Source organism: Mandrillus leucophaeus, unplaced genomic scaffold, assembly GCF_000951045.1.
Source record: "Mandrillus leucophaeus isolate KB7577 unplaced genomic scaffold, Mleu.le_1.0 Scaffold631, whole genome shotgun sequence".
Classification (NCBI taxonomy): domain Eukaryota; kingdom Metazoa; phylum Chordata; class Mammalia; order Primates; family Cercopithecidae; genus Mandrillus; species Mandrillus leucophaeus.
The window spans coordinates 135477-159467 of record NW_012106820.1 but is presented as its reverse complement, the minus strand read 5'-3'; the positions used below and the strand labels follow the sequence as shown (position 1 = coordinate 159467).

Here is a 23991-nt window from a genome sequence, read left to right as displayed (position 1 = left end):
ATAATTTCAGCTGCCAGAAAATGGAATGTCTTGGGGAGGCAGTGGACTTCCTGTTGCTGGCTGTGCCGAAGCAGAGGCTGGTGAAATGCCAGCAGCTTTGTATTGAGGACTTCAGATTTGCAGTGAGTGGGGCTTGATGGCCTTTGCCGTCTTCTCATTCCAGGGCGTGCTCTTTTGTAAAGGAGAAGAGTTGAAATGCCAAGACTAACAATAACGAATTTGTTCTGCAGGTGTTGAGTGTGTGCTCGATGCAGTTTGGCAGAAGGGTAAAATGCGGAAGAGATGGGATCCTGTTCTTAGACAGTTTCGGTTCACTGGGGAGATGCTTCAGTAGAGGAGAGAAAAGGTAGTGAAAGCTCAGAGGAAAGTCACCTAAGCCAGATTTGGGGTAGGGCAGGGGTGTCAAAAAGATCTCCGGAAACAAATGCTTGTGCTCTAAATCTTGAGTGCCCGTTGAGAAGTCAAGCTGAGCTGAGTGCTGAGGCTGTGCGTCGGCTCAGTTCTTTCCCTGTTCCCATCTACGGTGCTCACAGCACTTTCTTTCTTGAGATTATTAGATAGTGAATGCACTGATTGTCAGAGTCTTTTGTAATCAGATCAGAAAAGCATACAACCACGGGCCATCTGGGAAATGAAAACAGCCATTGTTGTATAGATGTCTTGTTTATTTTTTACATGCTCACTGGCCCATACTGTTCTTGTTTTCTGCGTCACCATACGTCTTATTTCCTCAGTTGGATTGTGAATTTGTTAAAGGCAAAGACTTTATCTTTTAGGTGTTTTATGTAATTCTTTTTTGTAGGTAGGCTTCATAGATGATTATAGACTGGTTTTTGTAGTATTTTAATTTATGAATACATTGTTTTTGAAAGACCAAAGGACTTGTAACACACCCTCAGAACAGTGAACAGTGTAACTGTACTATCTTAGCGTTAGCTTTATACCTTACCCATAGAGGCTTAGGAATGTTTGGAGCTGTCCATTCCTTAGGCTTCTGCTGCAGTACCTTAGGCCAGCATTTTGTTACCCCTCCAAACTCCTCACTATCCTTATCAGTACCATTCATGAACCTCCATAAATAAAATCCTACTTAAGCAGGATAAAATCCAAATTCTTTAACCTTGTAATTTGTTAACACTGTACCTCACTGACTTCATTTCTCAACTTCAATCAAGCTGGTTCCCTGGTCTCTTCCAGATGCCTTATTCCTTGTTTAGGACCTTGTTACTATTTATTATCACACATTCTCTGCTATCTCAATGCTCTTCTTCCTTCAAGATTTCATTCTACAATTTTTCCTGAGATCTGCAGTATACCCTTCCTCCTGCCCCATCCTGAGTGCTACTCACTGGATATGGTACTTGCTTTTTTATATTGTGTGTTAGTACCAGCATTAAAGATTTTGTGTTTATCTTCCACAGTTTCAATTTCCTGTAATAACTTTTGAGCCACTTTAATTCCTGAATTTACCTAAAGCTAGGGTGACCAGCTTGTCCCAGTTTGCTTGAGACTGCCCTGGTTTTAGTGCTAAAAGTACCACATCACAGGGAAACCACTCTGTCCCAGGCAAACTGGGGCAGTCACCCTACTGTGAAAAGCCCAAGTTAAGTTATGCTTTTGGCCTCTGCACATCCCACTGGTTAATTAGCCACATGTGCTGTGAGACTTTGCCTTAAACTGTGTTCCAAGCTAAAATGTATGGGAAACATTATTTGTGTCCATCAAACATGTGCTGAATTTCTAAATACATAAGGTGTTAGGAAAGATAATACAACATGGTTTTGAGGTCCTCAGGGAGTTAAAAACTTTCCTAGCCATATCATTTGGAGGTTTATTAACTGTAATTACATTTGCCTTCTCATTTATATTTACAGATGAAGGGGTCTTGAGAAAATAAACTTGGATTTCTTGATTTCTTCCCAGGTGGTGGTAGAAACCCTTGGCTCATCATCTTCTAATTTAGAAGTTTTTGCTTACCACACACTGAAGCTAATTTCCTGCTTTTTCTATCTTCTTGAGGCTTCCTTGTGGCATCCTGGGAAGTGCTTGGTGGTGTAAATGGTCCCACCATGGCTGATGGCATAGCACAGAGCTGGGAGAGATGAGTCTGGTGGGTCTCACAATCAGGCCAGCCAGCCGTCTCTGGCACAGCACCGTTTTACTGCATAAAAAGCACAGGCATATAGTCTCCCTGAAAACTTCAGGTCCTCTAGAACTTTGAGGCTTTTATTAAGAGTTTTCTCTTCAAGGTCACTAATTTAACATGTGAACAAGAGCAGTCTCAGCACCTTCTTTTTATGTATCCTGTCTGGGAAGAGGCCACTTTGTGTCTTCTTTTTCTTCCCTGGGTATAAGCTAGTTATAAGCTAGTTTTCTGGTCCACAGTGTTTCAGTGCGTGGCAGGAGCTTGTGACAGCTCCTCTTCAGCATTCCTTTTTTTTTTTTTTTAATTATGAGCAAATAACATGTGAGCAGACAGCTGTGCTACATGACCCAAATATTTTAAAGACTGGTTCTGCGTGAACAAAATTTAGCATTATCAAATAAAACTCATGTCACTAACTTGACACTTACCGTAATAGGAAGACCCAATTGTAGCACATCCTCAGAAGTGCCCTTCTTTTCTTTCTTCTTCCCCTGTATCCCTCTGTACTTCTGTTCTTTGCTCCTTTCCAAGGACTCATTTCCATTCCATTCTGTAAGAAAAGGCTGTGTGACGCTTAAAAGACCCAAAGACCCTGGCCCAGAGAGTCCTTCTTTCACTTTTTTTTTTTTTGGCTGTTGTTAATGTTGTGTCCCTTGTTTATATTTTTCTTTAGTAGTTTTATTTTGGAATGAATTTGAATTTGTAAGAGTTGTACAAAAGAGCATAGAGTTAATGTGAACTCTTCAGCCAGCTTCCGCTAATGTTAATAGCTTATGTAACTTTGGTCAATTTAGCTCACCTAAGAAGCTAACGATGCTATTAGCTAAACTGCAGGTTTTATTCACATTTGCCTAGTTTTATTCACATTTCCCTAGGTTCACAAATATTCTTTACCTATTTCAGGTTCACATCCAGGATACTACATAGCATTTAGTTGTCGTGTCTCCTTATTCTCAGTGTCTCAGTCTGTGACAGCTTTTTAATCTCGTCTTTCAAGACCTTGACGTGTTTTCTTCTATTGAATTAGACTTTTTTTTTTTTTTTTAGATGGAGTCTCGCTCTGTCACCCAGGCTGGAGTGCAGTGGCGTGATCTCCCCTCAGTGCAACTCCTACTCCTGAGTTCGAGCAATTCTCCTGCCTCAGCCTCTTGAGTAGCTGGGATTACAGGTGCGCACCACCAGGCCCAGCTAATTTTTTGTATTTTTAGTAGAGACGGGCTTTCACCATGTTGGCCAAGGTGGTTTCGAACTCCTGACATCAAGTGATCCGCCTGCCTCAGCCTCCCAAAGTGCTAGGATTACAGGCGTGAATGAGATTTTTATTTTGCCTCAAATAATACATATTAAAGCTCTTTAAACATAGAAATATACTAATACAAAAGGAATAATTTTATAATGACTAGATTTCTGTTCTAACAAGTCACCCCCTAGAAGCGTCATCAAATTGACTTTTAAAAATGTAGACATAATTTCAGACTTAGAGAAAAGTTGCAAATAACAGAAGAATCTGTGGATACCCTTTCCTCAGATTCCCCAACAAAACCTTGACACTTTTATTGTTCAGGTAGTGTCTTATAGTACGCCTCCTGGTTTGGATTTGTCTGATGTTTTCTTTTTGATTAAGCAGAGGTTATGGATTTCGGGAAAGACCCACAGAGGTGGTATCCTTTGCCCTTGTGTCATGTGAGCAGGCCCAAGACATCAACATGATTGGTTATTGGTGATGTTAACCTTGATCACTTCAGTTTAAAGTGGTATCTGTCAGGTTTCTCCTCTAGAAAGTGACTTTTTCCTTTTCCATAATGTTTGTTAGAAGCAAATCACTAAGTGCAGCCCACGTTCAGGGGATTGGGAATTAAGCTCCACTTCCTGGAGGGAGGAGAATCACGAGTTTGTGGGCATACCTTAAAAGTACCACGTAATTAGTAAATACTTTTGGGAAGATAGCCTTGTGCTTATACAAATAACCTGTTTCTCCTTAAAGTTTGGCTCTCTGAATTTAGCATTCATCAATGCATATTGCACACAGCAGTCATTGAGTCAATCCGTGATAGTTTCTTGATCTTTAATGTTCTAATCATGATTTTGTTTCCCTTACTCCTCCTGCATTTAGTAATTGGAATTCTTCTGTAAGGAAGATTTGTCTCTTCTCCCCCATGTATTTATTTATTATTCAGTCATCTGTTTACAACAGCGTGGATTCGCAGATACTTTTTAATTTACTTTCTAATGTGGCATTTGTGTTACTTCTTTTGTTGCTCAGATTGTTCCAGCTTTGGCCATTGGAAGTTCTTTCGTGTTGGCTCTTGTATCCTTTGGAAATGCTATCCCCATTCTTTTTTTTCAGCCCCACTTCCTTATTTTCTGGTATCCTGGCATTCCTGGAGTCTACAGACTCATCTTCTGTTTCCCCTGCCCCAGCCTTGGAATCAGCCATTTCTCTAAAGAGTTCTAGTTCTTTTTATTGGAAAATAGTATTTTAAAAGCAAGATCTGGGTACTGAGTGTGCATGTTGTTGCTGGAGTGTCACTGCTTGTAGCACTTTCAGAGGGCAGAGCTAGAAAACATACACACATGTACCAACCCAGGTGTACACACGTCTGTTACTGCATCTCTATTTGTATATTTATTAAGGCAAGCCTGAGTTCATTCTGCTGTCTCAGACTCTAGCCCCTCGGAGTTCATTTCCAGATTCTTGCTTTTGCTTTTTGTTGATGGAGTGTGGGCAGTACAGCAGTTAAACCTGGCTTCCATGTTTACTTTCTGCTGAGTGCTGTGGCTCATTGGTGAGAACGGGATCTTTTGACTTGACTCGCATGGACACATTCTAGCAGGAAGGTTGTCTGTCCTCATCCCTCCTGTGAGTGGTCCTCCAGAGCTCTTTGAAATGGCTACAACATTGCACATCAAAAACATCTGCTTTTCAGGTGCTTCACTTCTCACCTTTCCGATGGGACATGCCCAGTTGTATCTTCTAAGCCTTGTTTCAGATAATCTTAAGAGTTGTCACTTTAGTAACCATCTCTAACACAGGGATCAGCAAACCTTTTCTTTGAAGTGCAGTAAATGTTCTAGGCTCTGCGGACCATAAGGTATTTGTTTCAAGTACTCAAGTCTTTGTCCTGTGAAAGCAGCTATAGATGGCACATGAACGAATGATTATGGCTATGTCGTACTAAAATTTTATTTACAAAAACAAGGTTTTGTATTTGACCTGTGGGTCATGGTTTACCATCCCTTGGACCCATTAAGTATATTCTCCTCCTTTTCTTTGTCTCATTCTCACTGCATTTATGGGCTTTGATACGTTAACATTTGTGCATCAGTAGAAGAATCTGACTTGTAGAGAAGAAGGGCTTTCCAAGGGCATTATACTCCTAAATACAGTTTGTTTATGGTACTAGTGTGGCCACAAGGCCCTACCACGCAAGCTCTGTGTCTTCCTTCCGGTTATTACTTCTGCTTCCCTTCTCAGGAACCTGAAATCATATGGTAGTTTGTTTGTTTAAGTGAATTTTTTTTTTTTTTTTTTTTTTTTTTGAGATGGAGTCTTGCTCTGTTACCCAGTCTGGAGTGCAGTGGCAGGATCTCAGCTCACTGCAACCTCCACCTCCTGGGTTCAAGCAGTTCTCCTGCCTCAGCCTCCCAAGTAGCTGGGACTACAGGCACGCACCACCACGCCTGGCTAAATTTTTTTTGTATTTTTAATAGAGATGGGTATCACCATGTTGGCCTGGCTGGTCTCAAACTCCTGACTTCAGGTGATCCACCCACCTCAGCCAAAGTGCTGGGATTACAGATGTGAGCCACCACACCCAGCCTTTAAGTGAATTTTTATTTGAGTATAACATGCATAACAAGTTTGTATGGATCATAAGTCTTAGAACTGGATGAATTTTTGTAGCAATGTTTGAAGAGTCTGTTTTTAGATGAGTTTGCTAAGGTGGCACAGTATGTGATGATTCCGTGTAAAGAAGTCAGTGTTACAGGACTGTGTCCTCTGTCTGAACTGGCATGGTTAGTTTAGTTGTTTAAATTGAGGGCCCGCTTATAATTAGTATTTAAGATTTACTAGAGAGGAGAGAGGGTTGAGTACTCAGTGGCCCAGAATCTGATACGGGATTTGGTAAGGTTTCTGTTCAAGGAGCTAGAGAAGATTTAAATTTTATGTATTTGAATTACTCAATGTGCGTATATATGTATATTATATTTATAAATATAAATATAAATATTATTTGGTCATCTTAAATTTTTTTCTCATTAGAATTCAGTTAAGGCCAATATTTGAACTTTAATACGGTTTTGGTACTTGCTATATCTCACTACAGTACATTTAATTGTATGTAATTATAGGGAAAGACTATTGGATTTGAAGTCAGAACACTTGGTTATAAGTGCCAAGTTTACTACTTATTTTTAAGATCTTAGGAAAGTGATTTAACCTCTTTGGGTCCAAATCCTTTATCTGTGAATTAAGGAAACCATCTGCCTTCCTTACTTTACAGGTTGTTGAAAGAATCAGACAGGACAGACGTCCTATTTATAGCTCTTTAATGCATATTTAGGCAAGCAGTGGCAGTTCTGTGGCTTGTCTCTAACTTACATATCAGTTACCCAAACAGCCCTTATCTTCCAGCCAGCTTGGCTGCTTAGCCATATTGAGTTACTACTAGTTTCTCTTCTTATCTAGAACAACTTCTGCCCAACTCATGGTGGACAGAACCATGTGTCATGAAGTGGTTTTATTCATTCTTGCATTCAGCACTCTTAACAGGCACCTACCCTGTGCCAGACACTGTTCTAGGCACTAACATTTCAGCAGTGAATAAAATTAGTCCATCTTCTACCTTCATGGAGCATGTAATCCTGAGGGTAATGTAGGCATTAATTAAAAAATAAATAAATATAATTGTAGCTATGATGAGTGCTAGAAATACAATGCTTTGATATGTGAATTTAATTTAGATAGGAAGATTTTTTTTTTTTAAAGCCATTCCCCCGTGGTTGGACTAAGGTAGAAGAAAAGAATATTCCATGAAATGGGAAGTAGCATGATCCCATAAGGGATTAATAGGCCACCACTGTGGGCAGAGCAGTGAGGGCAAGGAAGACTGGTAGCTGGCTGGGTGTGCAGGGCTCCCAGCCATGTGAGGGAGGCTTGTCTTCACAATGGAAGTTAACTCAAGCTGTTTGCACTGTGAATTTGACATGAGCAGATTTTAAGTAAATGTTAAGGAGCAGTTTCTAAAACTAGCCTTGTACATTTTTAAGAACTTCGAATAAAGGTTATTATTGCAACTGAAATTTGTTATAACCTATTTGTTAAAGAGAGGATTGTCATGAGACTATAGTTTCATTCTTCATGAACTGGTAGGAGTTTGGAGTTTGTCAGCAAACATTCTATCAGTGCTAAAAGTTTTTATAATGAAAGAAATAGGCAAAGTAGATCAGTACACTCACTTTTCTGCCATTGACCCAGGAGACAGATGGCTTAAAATGTTCTGGGTCTAGTTGACTTTTAGATCTTGAAATTAAAGTTTAATGATGACCAAACTTTAAATAAATTGTAGAAAAGTATTCTTTCAAAAGCACATTATAACTTTTATATTGGTTTCTTATATTTATTTCTTTTAATCTTTCCTTTTAACTCAGAACTATAAGGTTTTGTTGCCTACTAAGTTATAATCTGAGTGCAGAAGGAAACTTGATTTGGCTTTATGGAATACATTTTACATTCAATGAAACTGAGCTCTGTTTCTCATTCCGTACAAAAGGGATCAAAGACATTGGTTTGAGAGATCAAGTCGTGTGTTAATAAAACACAAATATTCCATCAAGTAATACTCTGAAGGAGCTGATGTAGTTTATTTCTTCTCCAGAAAGTCTTCCAGCAGATAAATAATGAGAGGTAGTATGGCATAGAAAAAAATACAGTTAGGTCAGCCTTTCTAGTTTAACCAGCTCAGACCCCTGGGCTATTTTTGCCTCAGTTTCTACACCTTGGAGAACAGTGCCTTGTCATTACTGTTCGCTTTATGGGGACGTAAAGTGCATACAGTGCCTGGCACCTGATGGGCAATCGGTGAGTGTTTTTACTGTCTTCATCGCTGTCCTCATGAAACACTCCTTCTAGGTCCCACAAAGACCGTTGGTATTTTGTGACAAAGTAGCTTACAAATATTTTTCTTTTTTTAAAGGAGAAATTGTCGTAAATGAAGTCAATTTTGTGAGAAAATGCATTGCAACAGACACAAGCCAGTACGATTTGTGGGGAAAGCTGATATGCAGTAACTTCAAAATTTCCTTTATTACAGATGACCCAATGCCATTACAGGTGTGTTTTATTTGTACACTGTTTCATTGTATCAGGCTTTCAACTCTTAGTGGTACATATTATATAAAACATAGGTATGGAAAAATTATAGTAAAAGTATTAGGTAATACAATGTTTGGGATAAATTATATTAAGATTTAAAATATAGTTTAAGAAGAATGTTGGAACTTGCTTGAGGAGTATCATTAGTTGGAGGATTGTAAGTCACCTTGCTTTATCCTCTGTGTTCGTTATGTCCTTTTCATTAAGGAAGTTATTCCCTCTCTTGCAGATCTTTTAACCCGCTTATAAAAATGACATAAAGAAAAAGCTATTTGCTAAATGATCTTACAAATGCCACACATTTTACTGATTTCATAGGTTTTTTTGTTGTTGGGTTTTTGATATGTTTGTTTTGAGCCTGGATCTCACTCTGTCTCTCAGTCTGTAGTGCAGTGGCACGATCTTGGATCACTGCAACCTTTGTCTGCTTCCTGGGCTCAAGCTATCCTGCCACCTCAGCCTCCTGAGTAGCTGGGGCTACAGGTGCCTGCCACCACTCCCGACTAACTTGTATTTTTTGTAGAGATGGGGTTTTGTTATGTTGCCCAGAGTGGTCTCGAACTCCTGAGCCCAAGCAATCTGCCTGCCTTTCCCTCCCAAAGTGCTGGAGTACAGGCCACTGCACCCAGCCTACCATTTTTTCTTAAAATTGAGTTCTTTTCCTAAAAAGTTAAATTCTAGTTTCTAGGAAGAGTGAAGAATATTTATAATCTAAAAATTTTTAATAGCCCTCTTGCTATTTTATGTTCTTACTAGAAAGTAATAGTCCATATAATTTTGGTTTTTAGAAGTTCAAGCATTCATTTGCTTAACTTAAAAACCCTGGACTTTTCTGTCAGCCATTTTCTATTTTGTTTTATAAAGTATTACACACATTTACCCCTGGATCTTTCTTTATAGTAATTGTTCTCTAATGAAATATTGGCATATGAACTGTAAACTTTTAAATTTAAGGATCTAATAATTTAGTGTACGTATATTTCATGTAGTCATTCACTAATTTACCATAATTTATTATACTGTACAAATATTTATTGTACTGTATATTTGTGTGTTCATTACAGTCTTAGGTATATTTAGACTAAATTTAAGGCACTTAAAGATACCCACTGTGTAGAGACAGTAGCTTGTTTGGATGTAGGCTTGGATGTTTCTCTTTGTTTTTAGCTTCATTCGTTGGCCCCAGACTTCACTGTAAATGAGAAGCAGATACCTGGAACAGCTTAAATCCAGTACCACTATTAGGAAAAAGTAAACCAATGCCCTACTGACAACAGATTAATAGTGTTAACTATGTCCTTAGTTTGAACATGCAAAACCTTTTTCTAAAGATTTTTTTTTCTAGTAGACTTTGTGCTTTAAAAAGATAGTTATTTTCCACTTTAAAATCTCCATTGTAAAAATCAAACATGATTTTACCCATTTAAAAGTTGATGACCTAAGAGCCCTTTTTTCTTTAATATGTTGTGGCCAGCTTATCCAGATCTAGACTTGCAAATGCTTGCCGGTAAAGTGATTGATGATATTCCATATCTTAGATACTATAATAAGATTGTGTGTACATTTTAGCCTAATTTCTGTCTGTCAACATTGGAATGGCCCTAGCTACCTAGACAAAAACTTTTTGTGCTTTTCAGAGATAATTGTCACAGTTTATCGTCACAATATAAGGCCTGTACTACCATTGTGAGATTATTGGGAAAAGAGTTAATATGAATATAATTTTTTATTTCAGAAATTCCATTACAGAAACCTTCTTCTTGGTGAACATGATGTCCCTTTAACATGTATTGAGCAAATTGTCACAGGTACGTAGTATTCCGTACATACTCTAAAAGTCGATTCCACTCTGGAAGTATTATTTGAAAAGTTACACCTCTCAAAATACTTGGATTGGCATTTTATTTCTGTAAGTTTACTTTTGCCATGTTTTTGAGTCCCAGGAACATAAAGAGGGAGATGTCAATAAATTATTTTAAAAGGAAGATAAGAAATATATAACTTTTCATAGTTTCTAAGTTTTTTGTTCTCTTTTTAATTAAAATTAATCATTAAATGTATCTAAATGGTGGTTTTATGCAAATAATCATTTAAAATATCTTCCAAAGCAAAGTTAAAACCAACCTCCAAGTTCTAGGAATTACAGACAAGTATGAAACATTCTTCTAGACAAGCAGAGCTCAAGTGATGGGTGACCCTCCAATTATTTTCACTAAGAATTTGTACGAAAGGGTTAGTAACAAGAAATAACTGTTACGCATTTTATTTTCTCTATTTTTTTTTTCTTTTTTAGTAAATGACCACAAGAGGAAGCAGAAAGTCCTAGGCCCCAACCAGAAACTGAAATTTAATCCAACAGAGTTAATTATTTATTGTAAAGATTTCAGAATTGTCAGATTTCGCTTTGATGAATCAGGTCCCGAAAGTGCTAAAAAGGTAATACTGTTAAGTTTTATAAAGTTCTGGGTTCTATACTGTATTTACTGATTTCAATTCTGTATGGCAGTTTTCATTTCTCAATTGCTCAGATGTTTTTTAGGGGAAGTTATCAGACATTTTCTTAAGTAAAGTCAAAGCCAAGTTCATATTAATAGAACTATTTTCCTGGATTGGTTTATGGCTGTTTTAAAGTGTTCTATATAATTTTTTATCAGCTTCTAAAATATTAAAGACTCTTACGTGGAAATTAGCATTTTTTTTTTTTTTACATAAAGATCCTTGTCAGTTTCTTTCTTGGTTAAAAAGGTTGAAAAGTTGGCAATATACTGTGATTAAGGTTTGGTTAGGCTTTTAATTCAGTACTGCAGAACTTTACCAACAAACTGTAAGCTAGACTTACGTTACATAAGATTTAGGTAAATATATAGTTACCGGAAAGGCCTAGTAATTATTAGTGGTTTAAAGAAATATTATGAATTGAGTGACACTCAGCAGGGGCAACTTAAAGCGAGTAACTTTTTAACTGCCTTATTTTTCCCCAGCCTTCCAGATAATGTCTTACTACCCTACTTGTAAAGTAAGAGTCAAGGGCATGTTTTCCATGCTTTGCTTTGCCAGAGGAGTGAAGTTGGTAGACCTAATATGCCCCCCGTGTAGTCACATTCCAGTAGGAAGCCTGCGCGTGTGTATGGAAGTAGAGCAACAGTATCTTAGTAGAATAGGAAGTAGCTTTCTCTCAGAATGGAGGTAGCCTTTGCACCACCAAGCAATGAGTGCCTTTGTTTTCCATGGTCAGTCAACTGACTGCAGTAAATTTTCTGTTGATACCAAAATGAGGCTGGCAAAAATATTGTAAGGCAGCTGTCTTCATATACTTTGGTGAAGAGGTGGTAGATTTGTTTTTAGATTGAGAACCAACAGTTTCTTCACGGGAAGGCAAGCAGGAGATGAATATATGAAAATACATCTGAAAATATGTGACTGTCTAGCAGAGTAGAGTGGTTGTAGGCTCCTCTATGGGTAAAAGTTTTCAAATAGTCTGTATAACCATGTCTCAGCATGCTGCGTTTCTGAAAATTCAACTAGATGACTCTTAAAGCCTCTTTGACCTGTTCGATTGTGCTGTTTGTGATTTTGGCATTTTAGTAATTTAAAGTGCCTATGCTTATATAGAAGGACTTCAGAATTCATGATGTACATAAAATATTTCAGACAGGTTACTTCCTCAAGCTTATTTATATTTGTAATTTAATTGATCAAAGCATCAAATAACTGCTTATGAAAACCTTAAGATGTGTAGCATCTCAAAATTAGGGACATCACAGAACTTGCTAGATTGAGTTAGTACAGCATATTCCTAAGGAAGAAATCGATGCAATTGATCCGATCTCTTTCGGAAAGTTAAATTCTCCCTCTTTTACTGTATTTTTCAGTTGACACTATTTTAATGAGTGAAAATAGTAATTTTTGGCCTAGTTCTTGAACCATCTGTAGTATTTGTTGGTCATTTTTGATGTTGAGGCAGTGTGCTAAATTTTGCAAGTGGAAAGAAGGAGAAGATGCAGTTTCTTGCCCTAGAGGACTTAAATCTAGTAAAAAAGATAAAGCATGAACAAATGAAAAGTAATGGTACAAAGTGGCAGCATAAAAGATGTATCTGCACAAATAGTTCATTTCCAGATGAACAGAGCATAGTAAGTGATGTGGAAATTCAGAATATCCCCTATGTGTTGTGCTGCTGGTTCATGACGAGGGCCATACTAAACCAACTGCACTAAACAAGCCAGTCCCTCATATGCCCTCTCTTAAGACCAAGTTTCAGACAAAAATCTTTTCCCCAGAATCCTAAAATATAAAAAGCATGTGAGTCTTCGTCTTTTGTATAGCCACGGTGGTTGCAGGTCAGGGGAGGGTGCAGGAAAAAAAAAACAGATGCAATGAGAATATAGAGTTTTTTTCTGATTTACACGTTTCAAACACAGGGTTAAGTTGTATGTGGCTACCAAAACTTTTGATGGCTTTGCGAGTTAAAAGCAAAAATTATGGCATATTCTTTTATTTCAAGTGAAAGGTTCTCATCTAAAATTCGGTAGTGGTTAGGAAATTATGGCTCATTTTTACCTCCTGGAAGCTTTGAATACTGTTTTCTTTGGAAAATGTTTTGCTGTTTTATCAGTTGTTTTAAAATGACCAAATGCGTACTTGGAGTTCTCTGGTGGGTAAACCATTGATTCATTTTGAAATACCTAAGGCATATATGTTTTTGTTTTGAAAAATGAAATTCGAAAATACTAAATTGGTTCACATTTTGTTACATGCTCTAAACCCTTCTGGTTGTCTTGGTGGTGGTGTTTCAATTGTATTCTGACAAAATTAGTTTGCTTTTGGGCACTTGTAATCATTAATATTCATCCTTATTATCCTCCAGCTGTCACAGGAAAATAGTGATATTTGGAAAAGGTCTGTATAAAGAAAGAAGGAATTTGATGATGCAGAATTGGACATCTAACCTCATAGCAGCTTAAGAGCCACTATTTTCTTTTGCGGAGCCTTTGCTCAAACCTGAAGGGCAAAAGAATAAAGATTGTTTTTCATGATTTATCTGTATATCTGTCTGTGTAGATAAAGATAAATATATAGATACATGCGCATGACAAGCGAAATATATGCCTTTTGTTTCCACTTTATTCTCTGATTAGCTGGTTGTGAACCACTTCTTCAGGAATACTTTATAGAGGTGAATTCCATGCATCTCATTAAAGAACAAGTTGGCCTTTTTATGAACTGTCATTTTTGACTTGAGTCTGGTACTGTTTTTTGGTGGCTTTCAAGCCACAGAAATAAAGGAAGCCACTTGTGTTTGCAAATGAGATAGAACTTAATGAGGTTTGAGTGTTTCCTGGATTTGAGCTTCTTCAGTACTGTACCACAGGTAATCTTAGAAAAGAAACCATCCACTGTGGGTACTTCTGGCTTCTGTCCAGAGAAGATTATCAGCTTTGGTCCAAAAATTGATTTAAAAGTAGTTTACTTATTTTTCTCCAGTAAAATATTTGCCATAATTTAATGTCTTTAATACCAGCATTTTCTTCATTTCCTATGGTAGCCATGACAAATGAACTATTTCACATCTTTCAAAAACTCTTAGGATGGAAGATGGGAATTTGTACTTAGGTTTTTAAAATAGCGTGTATGTAAAAGTGCAAAGAATGGGGCCCTGGCCTGCTTTCTCGTCTTAGAATGTTCCACAGTAACAACGTGAAGACAATCCAGGTACACAAGTTTGTATGTGCCTTAGTCTGTGCGCCCAAAGAGACCCCTTAGGTCGTATGAACATAAGTTACACATTGAAATTAACTACTGAAAAACAGTATATTTATTTCGAGTTCTGCTACCCCCCAAAAAAACCAGTAATTCAACTGACTTTCAGTTTTACAATGTTTTTTATAGACTTCTTTCAATGTAGATGCTTTTGGATATACTCATTGCTTTCCTAACCTTATTTGATATTGTGCTATTTTTAAGGGGCTTTAAAAAAAATACACTGTGTTGGGTTTTGCCTTGAAAATAGGCTTTGTTTCTTTTTTGCCTCATGGCCGCAAAAAAACATGTCCATGATCAATGATACGTGAGTGTCTTTTCTGTAAACAGAGCATGTGACTACTTTCTAATTGTTTTGGGAATGTGATAGACATTATGATTATTGGCTTGGAGCATTTTCCTTAATACATTGGTAACTACTTTTGTCAACGAGTATTAGTGTAGCGGCTGTTGGACCCAGAGCACCTTCAGAAAGCTACTGAAGTTATGCTACAAAATGCAGACATCTTCAGATCTTTACTCAAGTCTGCACAGGGAGGTCTTTCTTGGTCTCCTTCTCTACTTTTTAACCTGCCTCCCTCTTCTCACTATAACACTTCATATTCACCTTCCCTGCTCTATTATTTTTCTCTTTTAGCATTCATAGTTATCTTTCTGTATTTTTTCTCCTTTATCTTGTTTAGTGTCTGTCTTCCCACTAGAATGTAAGCTTCATGAGGACAGGGATTAGTGTCTGTTTCGTTCACTGCATCTCCAGAGCTTACAACATTGTAGGTGCTCAGTAAATATTTGTTAAATGAATGTGAAATGTGGCATTTATCTAAGGAATTGACCTTAATGGTAGAAGTATAACAGAACCACCTATATCCTACTTCTCATCCACATAACTGTTATGTGAATACCTTGGAAATAAAGCAACATAAGCACAATTAACTAAAGAGACACTTCATAGTGAAACTGTTGTTATGGGTTTCTGGGATTAATACTCTGAAATTGGCTCCCTCTAGGAAGGCTTGTGAAGAGAGTAGTGTTGAACAGACACGATAGTTTCCAAGAAAGCATAGTTGGCTAAGAGGAGTAGGATTTTCCAAGCAAAGAGTGTGACAGAGGAGATGGCTGGGGCTAAGTCAGACAGAATGTGTTCAAACCTGTTTTTCTCTGACCTGAGATTGCTGAGGGAATATCGGGAAGGTACAGTGGTCTGGTGAGGAGAGCCAGTTTTGTGAAGCATCGAGAATGAGGAGGTTTAATTTGTTATGCAGATGTCTGGGAACCACAGCAGATTATCAAGAGAGCAAAATTGTTAGTCAAAGTTACATCATTAGAAGGTAATTCTTAAGTTTTGTAGATTTCTGGAATGTAAGGAAGCTCTCGGAGGTGCCATGAGGTGAGTATGGCCTAAGGATGTGGCTATGGCAGTGTAGCAAAATGGACAACTATGAAAAATGTCTAGAGAAAAGTGCAACAAAGCTTATCAATGGTGCCCAAACGAGTAAGAAGGATGAGAACTTTTTCAAGGTACAGATTTCAGTAGTTTTGCTGCTAGAAATGCTTTAAGGAAAACTGTTGAAAAGATTAAGAATGGGAATATAGATAACCAACTCCTAAATTTTGCAAGTGGGACCATCATAGAAAGCTCTCCTATAGGTATTGAGGAATCAAGATACCATGTAAGTTTTAATAAGCAGGGTTTTTTTTTCTTCTTGACCAAAACTAATGACAAATTCTATCCCCTTGTTTGTATATTTTAACTTAGTTAGACAAGGAACGTTTATTCTCTAGAAGACTTTTAAAATGTAGTTTAAGCAAGTTGACACATGCTTCCTGGTTAATGAAATGTGCATCAACCCACTCCAAACACCACTAATTTGATATGAACTAACAGTTAATTTTTCTTACTCGCTGACTGTCAAAAGTATATCATTCTGGCTTAACACTTTATCTTCTAAATAATATTTAATCTTTTAAAGTAAGTTTTTCTGCTTTGTTCTCCTTGCATATGTCTTAAATTTCTTCTTTCATCTTTGCTCACTGAAGAGCGGTTTTTCCCATGTTCTGGTGACTACCAGGGTTTGTAAGCCTAGAGCACCATCCTTCATTCTGTCTAGCAGCAGTTGAGAATAATAACAGCCATATTTCCATATATGGAGATCCTCCGAAGGCCTAGCCTGCATTATGCTTGTTAATTCTTACCACAGCCTAGGTATTACTTTCGTTTTACAAGTGAGCAAACTGAGGCTAGATGAGAGGAATTGACTTCACACATGTTATGTAGCAAGTACTTGATAGAGCTAGGATTCAGGCCCCCCGATCTATTTGATTCTAAAGCCCGCACGTTTTCCACCACAGGGCACACAGTCCCAAACCATTTTACTCAAACACAGTTTTTGTGTGTGTGTGTGTGTGTGTGTGTGTGTGTATGTGTATGTGTGTGTGTGTGGTTTTTTTGATGTACCTCTTTGAGCCACCCATGGGTTTTTGGAATTTCTTGCTAATTTCAATTTTTTGTAATTATGCTTCTCTATTTAGATTTTTAAATCCATGAGGTGTAAACTTTAAAGTTTCATGCCTTTTATTAATTCTTTATAGTCCACCAAAAATGAAACTTTTTTCTTCCTTTATTGGAGTGGACATGTAGTCACTGACTTTTTGGAGAATGCTGCTTTAGTTTCAAGTTTTCTTTATTGGACTAAAATTACTTTCCAATTAAAATTTAACTCAGCAGATACTTACTGAATACTTGCCATGTGCTAACTAAAGATAAACAGTGTCTTGAGGGCATGACAGTGAATGAGATACCTGGCCTTAAGGAGCTCTTTTATATTCTAGGTCAACAGAAAAACATGTAAATAGTGTCTATAATCACTGCCCCACAATGATGCTCCCAGTGTCCAAGGCCTTATTGTACATTTCATTTAACTAAGTGTGTTAAAATCAAATTCTAAATGTAGAATTTTTCCTAGGTATGCCTTGCAATAGCTCATTATTCCCAGCCAACAGACCTCCAGCTACTCTTTGCATTTGAATATGTTGGGAAAAAATACCACAATTCAGGTAAATATGAAAATATTAAATATTGTAACTAATTTTACGTGTGTAAATTTTACTCTTATGTTTACCAGAAGCCTCCAAGTACATGAGCTTTAATGATTGTAGAATTACTAGCTTCATACCTTAGAGAAGTAAGCACTACATGCTAAAAGAGCCAATAGTTTGTCAGATTATTTCTTGACAAGTTACCAAGAAGAACCTATAATGCTATGAATATGGGCTTATAACTTATGTCATATATTTAACCTCCAGTCATTGGCTTGTATTTTAGGATGAAGACTATATAACCTACCCTTTTTAATTGATAGCTTGAGTTAAAGTAATCTTATCTTTTAAGAAAATTGGCAGAAAACTAAAAGATATATTAAAAGCATAATCTTTTCTGGCAAGGTGTGATTTCATGCAAAAGCTAAAGTGATTAAAAACTTTGTGAACTTCATTAAGATTCTCAAAATACTGAGTTTCTATTTCTGAATAATACTGATGAAAGGAAGATGAGCATTTTTCCAAGGACAGGTATATTCTGGACAGCTTTTGTGAAAGTAAATAGTTTTGTCTATATATCTGACAGTCATGACATGACCAAGGAAGATTCCAGATGATCATGCAATTCCGTACGTTCTATTTCTGTACAAATGTAGTTTTAATAAACGGCTTTTAAAAATCTCTTAAAAGGATAGAGAAAAACAAAGAACCATGTCTCCTGTTAGCCCCTTTGTCAGTTAGTGACTGCACGTCAGTTAACTGAGCAAAGCCTGTGTTTTTTTATTTAAGCAAGAAAAATAAGTCAGCTGTGTATTTATAATGAAAAATCCATTCACCCAGCATGGTCTGGGCCATACAAATTATTAATTGTACTGGAAGTTTTGTATTTTGTTACCATAAAACATATGGTAGTAATTTAAATAAAGGGTATAATAAAAGTATATTCCAGCAACACTATATTGTAAATACATTAAAATGTATCAGTGTATGGTATCTGAAGATACATGCGTATAAGTAAATTTTCCTTAGTTTTAAAGATACCTACCTTTCTGTTAAGCACTGAGAGGACCAAAAAAAAAAAAAAAAAAACCTTAATACTGTAGAGATAATACATGAAAAAATGCTTTGCAGAACAGCTTTTATCATATAGTATTATATTTATAGAAATTATATAGCAGAAGTATTTGTAACTTAATTTTTCTTATCAAGATGTACATAATTGTAACTTAGGCTTAAGCAATACAGTTAAGATTAAGTAATTTCACTTACTGTCTAAAAATAAAGTATTACAGATCCTGCACTATTAGTCAGGTAAACACTCCTTGGGATCACCATCAAGCTACAGAACAGTGATCAAGGTTATCTTCAATAAGATCCTCACCCAGAGTTGCAAGAGTTGTAGAAGTGAGTCTTTGATTCCTGCTTAACTGTTTATGATACAGACCAGTTCTTCATGCTGCTATTTTTCCGATAGAAATGATTCATTCCAGTTTACAGATCCATAACCTCTACAGTAATGTAGCGACTTGGGCTCAGCAAAGACAGTAAACTTCGTTTTACAGTTGGAAACCTGATGCCTGCTTCAGTTACTTTCCACATTTTTCTTCATTCATACCTTGTGGGCATCTCTGGTTTACAGTACTTTAGTTTATCCACCCATAGGTCTTCTACTACTGGAATTTTAAAATTTACATCATTCAGTTCCTCTATTTCTTCTTATATAGCTTATTGATAAAATGTGATGATTAATACTTAAAATATTCAGGGATGCTTTTTTTATATTACATCTTTCAGACTCCTCCTTTGACAAGTACTTCATAAACATAACACTGGCCATAGTTTTGTTAAGATTCCTCATAGGGTAACATCCTTTAATATCCTTCCATGCTGTTACAGAAGCATAAATACTGCATCTTTAAGATCAAAAGGAGCCTGAAATTTCCACACACTGCAGTCAGAATTCATTAATTTGTGAGTGAAAGATGCCCACTCATCCACTCTTGAACTTCTGGATGACACCCTGATTCATTGGCTGGATTAAAGAAGTCCTTTTTGCAGGCAGGTAGGTGACAAAGCTGTTTCCACAAATAAGATCCAAAGTTGGAGGAGTTCCCCTGCAATTATCTAAGAAAATGATATTTTAGCTGGCCTTAGTCACTCAGGTTTTCATTCATATTCAGCATCACATGAGTAAAAGCCATCTCCGAAAGGTCCTGCAGTCATCCCACTACTTCTGTGAATATCCTGGAGTAAAGTAAGATGTGTAGCATCCAGGCTTTGGAACATCACTATGCACAAACACCCCAGGAGACACTACTAGCACAAACAACAATGATTCTGTTTTTTTCTCTTTTAACTTTAAAGAAACCGTGAGGACTCTGTTTTCATCAGTCAGATTATTATTGGACAAATAATGTCAAAAAAGTACGGATTCATCTTTCATATTATAGAATTGATAAGATGTCAGATTATGCTTCTGGACCAAAAATATTGAAAGTTTCGTGAAGTTATCTGCAGCCTAGTGTCAGCAACTCTGCTTCATGACAGCCATCCTGCTTACAGATGCTGTGACGTAATCTGAAGTTGTAATGAAATTTCACATCAGAAATTGTACATTTTCAGTGAACTTTATCCTTTTTATTAACATAGATCTTGGTATTAGGTTTTCCTTAAAATGCTTATTTGAAAAACAGAAGGTATACAATCCATTTGAAACAGTATAGGAATTTTTAAAGTTTGTTTCTTGTCAGTTCTTATAAGATTCTCAGAATAGGTATAAATGATTGTTGAATATTGGTGGTTCCAGCCAGCTGTATACATCAGGATTGCTGGAGGAACCTTTAGAAATACAGCCATGTCGGCTCCAGCACACGTCAGAATCTCCCAGTTAAGAACCACTTTGTTGACTCATGCTTTTGAACTTATTAATACTCACAATCCTTTTTTTACCTTATTCCCTTGTGACTTCTAATTTCTGCAGTATCATCAGAGTGATAAGCTTTCTTTTCATATATTGATGACTTGTGTTTTCTGTTGCTTGCAGCCATTCTAAATATCAATTGGCCAATTCAGTGGAAATTCTCTAAAATAACCCCAACAGTATAGGATTAGACTTTTGTGCTATCACAGAAGATAGCCAAGGTCAGGAGCATGTAATATCTATTTCACTCTTAGTCTGCTGTGGAAGCATGTCGTAAAACCTCGGCCAGGTGGCTGTCAACGGAGCCAGGTCTCCCTGAGATGACCCACCTTTCACTGTGTTGGTCCAACTCCTCACAGTGATCCACTCAGAGCAGGCCACTGGTATCCGGTCTTTTGAACTTTGGAAAGCGTTCAGGTTTCTGGGACTATAAAACCAGATTGAATGTACACTACACATTCTGTAATGAGCTCTAACTGAAGATGATATAGAACATATAAAAAGCCCTAGTCCCAGTTGTTTAGAAAAGTACAGGATTTGAACAAGAGAAATGGATAAAATAGCAAACGATAGAGGACCTCACTTTATGCTTCGAAAACATAAATAGATGTTCTCACTTTATGTTTAGAAAAATTTGTGTAAGTTAGATCTTGAAACAAAATTTGGCCAGAGAAACAATCTCATAAACAATAGCACATTCTTAGCCTAGCTTATTAAAGTCTACAGCCCAAAACACTAAAAAGTATTCAGTGCTGCTAGACTCAATCACCAAACTGTTTTACATAACTCTTAAAATTTTGAGTGTGTTTTTTTTAATTCTTTTTTGGTGGTGGTGGTTTTATTGTGTGGCTAGGACCGCTGGTTCAGTGTTGAATAGCAGTAGTATTAGCAGGCATCATTTCAGTTCTCGCTTTTAATGAAGATGCTGTTAGCTATGTATTTTTGATAAACACCCTCTATCCAGTTAAGGAAATTCCCTTTTATTCCAAATTTGCTAATGTCGTTGGTTTTTTTTTTTAGTCATAAACAGGTATCTATCATAGGTTTTTCTGCACTTACTAAGCTGGTCATTAATATAGCCTTTTTCATCTTTCATGTAGTCATATGATGAGTTACGTAGATTTTCTGATGTTGAATAGCTGTCTTTGTTTTGGTGCACTGGAACATCGCATAGCTTGGGCTTTGGCCACAAATGCCGTATGCAGGTTTTGTGTTCTGGAGAGACCACAACTTCTAAGTCTTCCTTCTCACAGGCACACTTTTCAGTTGTTGCGTTGCTCCAGAGAAGGCCCTGAGATGGAGTGGGACTCTAGGATATGGGCTTAGAATTAGCATTTTACTGTCTCTCTGCCTATCTATTTATTTATTTATTTATTTTTGAGACAGTCTCGCTCTGTCACCTGGGCTGGAGTGCAGTGGTGCGATCTCGGCTCACTGCAAGCTCCGCCTCCCGGGTTCACGCCATTCTCCCTCCTCAGCCTCCCGAGTAGCTGGGACTATAGGTGCGTACCGCCACACCCGACTTATTTTTTTTTAGTATTTTTAATAGAGACGGGGTTTCACCTTGTTAGCCAGGATGGTCTCGATTTCCTGACCTCGTGATCCGCCTCCCTCAGCCTTCCAAAGTGCTGGCATTACAGGCGTGAGCCACCGCACCCGGCAGCATTCTACTTTTTAACGAGCTTTGTTAAAATCAGAATCACTGGATAATTCTGATACCACTTAGAGGAGTCCCAATTCCTAACATGGTACATAAGCCCCTCCATCATCTGGAACAGCACCATCCAGTGATGGAAGTAGGGCAGCCACTAGCCACATGTGGCTGTTAAGTACTTGCAATGTGGCTAGTGCAACTGATGGACTGAATTTTTTATTTTATTTAATTTTCATTTCAATTTAAATTTAAATGGGTGTGTGTGGCTAAAAGTTACTTTTTTGGGAAACACAGATCTAGAGTCTAGGCCCTATTTAATTTCCCACCTCTCTTCCACCACCTCTTGAATCCCTATGCTCTAGCTGTGTTTAGTTACTTGATGTTACACAGTTACACCATCTTTTTTAGGTTCTTCTCTGTCTAGCATGCCTACCTCCTTCTCACCAGCTACCTGGCAACTTTTGACTTATTCCTTAGAACTCTCTTTAGATGTGGTCAAGTCATGAAGCTTTTCCTGCCCCAGCCTCTCTCTCCAGTGAGAGTTGGGGGTCTTCTCTTCTGCATCCTCATTGCACTCAGACATCTTGTACTCTGTGATTATCACACTGCTTAATACTTGAAGATAGAGGTAAAATCTTACTCATCTTTTTGCTCTCAGGCATTAGCACATGAGGAGGTCTCAGAAAATACCCGTCTTGTACCAGGAGTTAATGGATAATCAACAGGAATGGGCATGACATGCTCATGGGACATTGGAGGGTGTTGCATGGCTGCAGAGGAGAATGGGAATGAAGGTCAGATGAGTTCTGTGAGGGATCTCTAAGGCCAAGAGAAGCCATTTAGGTTTGCTTGATTTGGTCGGAAAATGAGCTTATTGAAAGTTTTTAAGGCAAGGGACTAGCATCATGAACACGTCTTTTTAGGGAAGTGTGTCTTGTGGTAAAGCTGCTGGCTGGTTTAAATGCAGCAGAATGTCCCATTGGGGATGCCAGCTGGGAGACTTGCCACAATTGCAGCCTGCAGCAGGAAGACCCTGGGCCAGAATGGGTTGTGCCATCTGTCGCCAGATATTGCCAAGGTAGATCTGGCTGACTGGTGGGGCAGCTTGTTTTTCAGTAATCACTTTGCAGGCAGTCTTGAGGCTGTGGGCATGCTCCCAGAAGATAGCATTACTTCTCTCTCAGAGCGGCTCCTTACTAAGGAAATGCAAGTCTAGGCCTGTCCTGCTGTAATCTTCATGTGGGAACAGCACTCTAGCAAAGCACAAGGAACCTTATGAGCTTTTCAAAGGAAAATCGAGTAGATACAGGAAAACAAGAATTTTCTAATGAGCAGATAGAGCAGGTAGGTGAGAAGTTGGTATTAGAAAAATTAAAGATTTGAAGGGCTTGAGAACAGAGATGGCCGGGCGCGGTGGCCCAAGCCTGTAATCCCAGCACTTTGGGAGGCCGAGACGGGCGGATCACGAGGTCAGGAGATCGAGACCATCCTGGCTAACACGGTGAAACCCCGTCTCTACTAAAAAAAAAAATACAAAAAAAACTAGCCGGGCGAGGTGGCGGGTGCCTGTAGTCCCAGCTACTCAGGAGGCTGAGACAGGAGAATGGCGGGAACCCGGGAGGCGGAGCTTGCAGTGAGCCGAGATCCTGCCGCTGCACTCCAGCCCGGGCGGCAGAGCGAGAAAAAAAAAAAAAAAAAAAGAGAACAGAGATGATTGTTGGATGTTTCATTTTTCCAGGCAAAATATGTGGAGCAAATAATCAAATGACATGGACTTACCCCACAATTAGGGGCAGGGAGATGAGGAAGGGTTAGGAATAGTTTCTGTTAGAATGGTAGGGATGGAAGACAATTGAAAATTAAAGAGAAGATAAATGGAGAGGAAATCTAGGCAATAGTCATTCTTCATTCTTGGGGAAGGTAGTCAGGAAAAGGAAAGAAGAAAAATGTATAGTATAGTAGCTAGAGTGGTCCAGCGTGATCAAAGTCTTTTCAATATCATGTGACTGAAGGCAGAGAAGATAGAGCCAGTAGGAAAGAAAAATCAAAGCTGTTTTAAGGAGTTAGGAAAGAGCTGGATAAGGACAAGACTAAATGAG

At 37.9% G+C, this 23991-nt stretch overlaps 1 protein-coding gene across 1 annotated transcript in view; it reads left to right on the top strand.

Moving 5' to 3' along the window:
* The window catches only part of MTMR10 (myotubularin related protein 10), a 52986-nt gene that overhangs the window by 6000 nt on the left and 22995 nt on the right, over window positions 1-23991 (top strand). Inside the window, exons 3-6 of the mRNA XM_012000568.1 lie at window positions 8344-8480; window positions 10258-10330; window positions 10816-10958; window positions 17246-17336. Of these exons, the coding sequence (XP_011855958.1) occupies window positions 8344-8480; window positions 10258-10330; window positions 10816-10958; window positions 17246-17336 (444 nt within the window). The remainder of the gene's footprint in view (window positions 1-8343; window positions 8481-10257; window positions 10331-10815; window positions 10959-17245; window positions 17337-23991) is intronic.